The following is a 6,000-nucleotide window of genomic DNA, read 5'->3' as shown; positions in this document are numbered from 1 at the left end:
TTCTTCTAGTGCAGCCCAACCCTCTCAATCTGTAGGTGAAGAAAGTTCCACACAGAAAGAGGAAATGATAGATGAGAACACACTTTCGGGAACTGAGACAGCAAATCTCTGGACTCCCAGTTCAGAGTTCGAGACATCGTGCACTTCTCTCCACGAAGATGATCACATTTGCAAACCAGGGAGATTCCCAAAACTTCAGTCTAACTACTTGTAACATATCCTAATACTAAAACTTAATGAGATACTGACAGAGGACAAAGCAAGCTCATCTGGTGCCTCACTAGCCAAATTCGAAACGACCAATAAGAGGTGTAGCAAAAAAAAAAAAGAAAGAAAGAAAGAAAGAAAGAAAGAAAGAAAAAAGGCCACCTAGATAATTCCTAGATTGGATGATGAGATCCACTAATTGATTTTATTGCATTGTTTGAGCAGGGAAGCTGGAAGTCACCACCTGCTCCTGCTCCAAGAGCTATGGGACCGCAGTATGGGGCGAAAGCCTAGGCGGGAAGGACTTCCTTGAGAGAGAGACAAGCCTTCTCCCACGGACTCTGTTGGAGCCGGCAGTTCAGGAGGATCCCGGGGATGCCGCGTTCTTCGGTGGAATCCAGCTTCCTCAGGCGCTCCAGGGGAAGCCCAGGTCAACCGCCCCCAGCCCACCCAGGAATGAAGCACGAGGCGCCTCTGAAGATTGCGCAAAAGCCTCTCCCTCCTCCGCCTGTTCGGTGGCATGTTCCTAAAATTCCCATCTGCACAACATAAACAGGAAACGTGCAGCAAAAGGCCTGGCGGTGCAAATTCCATGCTTCCAGCCGAGGGCGGGAGAATCTCGTCTTGGCGCGGGGGAGGGGAAGCAGCAAACTTGCCAGGGGACCCCCTCTCAACCATCCCTGTCTCGTCTGCCCAGATCCAGAAAGAGTGGAGAAGGCGGAAGGAAGGACACCCTGCTTTAGGAAAAATAGGGGAAGGGGAGGGGGGCCGCGAAGGGGCAGCCAGGCATCAAAGTGAACCACCCCGAGCCGCTGTGGTGGCGGCGCGTGGCGGGAATACGGCGGATCGCCCATTCCCCAAAGCCGGCAGTCGCAACTGCCCGCGGAGGGTGGGGGTGGGCTCTCCGCCCCCGCTGGGGTCAAGGAGCCAGCGCGGGTGGGGGCGGGGCAGGAGCGGGCGCTAAGTGCGGCGCAGGCGCAGTGCGCGCCTCGGTTGTCAAACATGGCTGAAGTGCCGCCGCTGCCGCTACTGCTGCTGCAGGGAAAATGCTGAGCCCTCCCGGGCCCGGTGGGCGGCGGCGGCGAGGGCGGCGACGGGCACCCGCTTCCCGGGCGCGGCGGCGGCGGCCATGGCCCGGCTGGCCGACTACTTCATTGTAGTAGGCTACGACCACGAGAAGCCAGGTAAGGGTGTGGGGCGGGCGCCGCCCCCAGGCCTCCCCGCCTCCGCCCCCCGGCTGCCGTCCAGTGGCTTCTGTGGGGCCGGACGTCTCGGCTGGGAGGTGGGGAGGGCCCGGCTGAGCCCGGGCAGAGCCGGCGCTGAGCGTCCGGCCTTCTTGGCCGGGCAGGGCCTCGCGGTGGGCGTGAGGGACCGGCACGAGGGGCGGGGGAGTGGGGGAGGCCGCGTCCGCGGGGCCCGGGGCGGCCCAGCTGAGTCAGCTGGGGCAAGTCTGGGTTCCGCGACCCTCGCTTTCGAGGGGGCCGGGTACCAGGGGCAGCGCCCTGGGGCCGGTAGGTTGGGCCAGGACCTTAGGGCTGGGAGGGTGGGAGCCAACTGTGATGAGTTCCTCGGGGATAAACTTCTTTCCAGCATCCTGAGTGAGTAACGAGTGACGCAGGGGGCTGTCCTCTCCAAAAGGAAGTGCTCAGAGTCCGGTGCTACCTCACTCCTGCTGGTGTTGGGGATCTGTAGTCACCGCCCCAGTGAACGCGTGGTACCGGGGAAGGGGAAAGAATCCTTGACCTTACACACGTTTTTAGCAAATACGCCCTGTTCTTTCAGGACAGATGTGACGGTCATTTCAGAATGAATCTGAACACTATCTTTTAAGTAAGGACAGTCAACAGGGTGATCTTGTTCACTTTAATGTGTGTTTTAAGTGTTCTTTCAATTCGTCAGAAAATTTTCTTTATAACAATCTGGCAGATGTAGTGCATTTTAATTTAATTGATTTCCACAACTTAAAAGGAATCAGGATTTATGCACGTTTATTTTTATATTTATATTCCTTTGTGTTACTGTATAGCTAAGCATAATGTAATAGTTTGAGCTGGGGAAGCTCATCTATTTCAGGGTAATTCTGGTCGCACATTTGCAAGGAATTTTAGATATCAGCTAGACAGCCCCTTCATTTTTCAGAGGAGATGCTGAGATTGTGTTTTGCTGATGGTTACAGCCATTTATAGCCTCAAAATACCATTGTTCTACCCACTCTTGGTCGACTGCCCCTTTCACTATTCCTTTCCTAATAACTTCCTTTAGCGGGAACCTTTTATATTCTTTAGTTTTTCACTCCTCTTGACTTAATCGAAGTTAACTGTTAGAAGAGGTTGGACTATATTAAAGTGTCTTCTGGCTCTGTCACCCGGAAAAGGAGAAATAAGAATTACCTTGGTTCTTAGTCACCCAAAACAAAAATTTTTGACGAGAGACAAAAAGCGTGATATACGCAAGATTTTTATTAGTGAAGTAAAAAAAAAATACTGAAAGATAGTACACTCCTGAGAACTGGGAGTGGGCTAATCCAAGAGGAAAAATGGCACCGTTCCTTTGTTTTTCATGTTTTTATAGCCTGATTTTATGATTGATCGGTTGATTGATTGATAACTCAGGTTCCCTGTGCTCCGGCATGCCCATCCCCTTTTGGGCAGGTTCATTCCGTCAAGTTATACCAGGTACCTCTCCCACGCGCAGCTGCAGCACTTTGGTTTTAACTGGCTTCTTTTACCGGACCTCATTTAGAGAAAGTAAACATTTCTGGAGTCCCTTCTCTTGAATGCAGACACACTGCCATTTTCTGGATTGTTCCTTTCCCCCTTCTCTCCCCCTGCCCAGTGCTCATTTCTAACTAACTACCTATCAGCTCCCAAATTTTATTTCCTAGTAATTTTGCGTAGTCTGCTATCTCTTACCAAGATGAACAATATGGAGAATCATTTTTTTTAACATTATTTCATTTTTAGCGACATTTTCCCCCCTCACATTAAAAAAACTGAAACAATCACAAACTTGCAGAAAACTTGCAAGTACAGTACAAGGAACTTTTTTTCTTCCTGAACCATTTGAGAGGAAGCTGCTGACCTGATGCCCTATCACCCCAGAATGCTGTAGTTTCTTTTTTTCTCTACAAACAAGTATATTCCCCTACATAATCAGAATACAGTCATCAAAATCAGGAAATTAACACTGACGTAGTACCCCATCTAGTTCTCAGACTGGTTCAAGTTCTACTGATTGTGCCGTTAATCTTTTCAATGGCAAAATGATTCAGTTCAGGCTTATGTATTGTATTTATTTGTCATAGGACCATCCCATCACAGGTGAGGCAAGCTCTTGGATGGCTTTTGAGTTCATCTGAGGAATTGTGCTGATCTTCAGGAGTTTGCTGCTTGCTTGCCTGTTCTTGATGGCAATGAATTTCATTGTTTTCATTTACTTTCATGATGTTTTTGGCCATGTGCCGCATGACTTCTTCAATCTGAAATGATTCCTTCATCTTCTCTTGACTTTCATAACCTTAATCCTAAGGAGGATTATAGGGCTGTTACTTTGTGGAATGCTGCTCATTTGGGAGTATCTCTTCTTATGATTAGATACGTATATGTTATGTATTTGGGCAGGAATATCACAGAAGTGATGGTCACTGCATCCAATTTGGTGTACAATTTCAGTTTGTCCCAATGGTGATTTTCACTTTGATTACTTGGTATAAGCAATATCTGCCAGGCTTCTTCACTCTAAATTTTATATCTAATAGCTAATTAACAAATGGTTTTTGTGAGTACTACCTTGAAACTATGTAAATATCTTGTTCTTAATCAAACTTTTAATGTATTCCTTTATACATTTATATCTGTGTGGACTCATAGTTTTCTTTTTTTTTTAATGGATTATATTCTGTTACTATTTATTTTTTTGTTCAAATTGTTTCTAATTTGGCCAGCAAAGGCCCATTCAAGCTGGCTTCTGTGACCTTATGACATGTCCCCACCGTTCTTTGAGCATGTCTTTACTTTTTGTCATAAGAAGATGTTCTAGGCTTATATTGTACTGTCCCTGCCTTAGTCCTGGAATCAGCCATTTCTCTAGGGAGAGCTGGATCCTTTTAGTGGATAATGACATTTAGAATCTAAGATCTCAGTGCTTGTGTGTTTATTCCTGTTATTGTTACTGCTTCCAAGCCTTAGTGGATGGAGCTGGGGAATATTTGTATACACCTATATTTATCCGTGTATATTAAAAATTATGAGCTTACATCAGCATCTCTAATTTCATTCCAACACTCTGGGGTCCATTCTAATTTTTTCCTTTTTCATATTCATAATACTGTTCTCTGACAGTGAGAAATCTATCTTCTGTTATCCTTAATATATTTACTTTGTTCAGTCTCCCTCCATTTAACCAGTCTTTCATCTTTGCTACCATCCCCTCCTTTCCTGGATGCCTTCTTCTCTCTGCTGGATTCATATTCTTCATTCTGTCTCTCCTACTCGCTACCTTTTTTAGTACCTAACAGCCCATACCAGGATTCCCCGATACAAGGATACCATCCTCAACCTGCTCTGGGTCTGGCTCGCCAAGTCAGCTTCCCTGCCGTTTGTGGATATGCTTCTCACCCCAGTTAGGCTCTGACACCTGACATTGGGCTGCTTTCATGTGAAGAAAGATGTCCTCCTCACTCCCTTCATACCCAGTGCCCCATGCCAGGTTGCCTGTCTTTTTGACACCCTCCTTGTTGTGCTTGGATTTTGTCTGAACTCATTTGGCCATTCCTCCCGACATGGACTTGGTTTACTTGGGCTCTGACAACTCTCACCCCACCCCAGGGCTATAATGACTACTCTCCATCCCATGGCAGAGAAAGGGAAGATTGTTTTTAAGTAACAAAATCCAGAAGCTTTTATAAATTGTAGAATCTTTATAGTGAGATGCATTTTTTTTTAAAACTTGGGATAATTTTTCTTTAGTCATTTGTTGAAGTATAATTTACATGCAATAAAATTCACTTTTTTAGCTGAACAGTTCAGTAAGCTTTGACATGTATACATAAGCGTACCACTACCACAGTCAAGATACAGATATAGAACACTTCCCTCCAGAACGGTTCTCTAAGCCCCTTTGCAGTCAGTTATCTCCCTGACCTCTAGCAATCACTGATCTGTTTTCTGTCCTTATGTTTTTGTCTCTTCTAGAATGTCTGATAATGGAATTATATAGTTTTTCATGTCTGGCTTTTTTCACTTAGAAAAATATGTTTGAGACTTATCCATCTTGTATGTATTGTCAGTTCCTTTCTATTGCCGAGTATAATACAGTTTATCTATTTACCAGTGGGTGGACATTCAAGTTTCTAGTTTTTGGCCATTATGAACAGTTATTCTGAACGTTTGCATACAGATCTTTGAAAGTTCATATGGTTTCATTTCTCCTGGGTAGCTACTGAGGAGAATTGCTGAGTCATATTATCAGTATCTGTTTAACTTCATATGGAACTGCCAAACTATTTTCCAAGTTGTCTGTGCCATTTTGCTTACTTACCAGCAATGTATGAGTGTTAATCCTTTAAATTTTATGTATATTATTTTTAAAATTTAGCCATTTTAGTGGATGTATAGTGATATCTCATTATGGTTTCAATTTTCATTTTCCTGGTGGCTAATGATGTTGAGCATCTTTTCATGTGCCTTTTGCATTTGAATTTTTTTTGTAAAGAGTATGATCAAATTTTTTTTAATTGGATCATTTGTTTGGTTTCTTATTGAGTTTCTTTAGAATTCTAAATACAAGTTTTTG

General features: G+C 45.0%; 1 protein-coding gene across 2 annotated transcripts in view; it reads left to right on the top strand.

Annotated features, from left to right (window-relative positions):
• The first annotated feature begins 1,186 nt into the window (after positions 1–1,186).
• The window catches only part of SBF2 (SET binding factor 2), a 393,567-nt gene continuing 388,753 nt past the window's right edge, over positions 1,187–6,000 (top strand). For both annotated transcript variants that reach the window (XM_031681212.2, XM_031681211.2), the window contains exon 1: positions 1,187–1,391. In XM_031681212.2, coding sequence (XP_031537072.2) covers positions 1,337–1,391 — 55 coding nt within the window. In that variant the 5' untranslated portion in view covers positions 1,187–1,336. The remainder of the gene's footprint in view (positions 1,392–6,000) is intronic.

Source organism: Vicugna pacos, chromosome 10, assembly GCF_048564905.1.
Source record: "Vicugna pacos chromosome 10, VicPac4, whole genome shotgun sequence".
Classification (NCBI taxonomy): Eukaryota; Metazoa; Chordata; class Mammalia; order Artiodactyla; family Camelidae; genus Vicugna; species Vicugna pacos.
The sequence above is the reverse complement of the archived record's forward strand: the minus strand, read 5'-3'. Positions and strand labels throughout refer to the sequence as shown.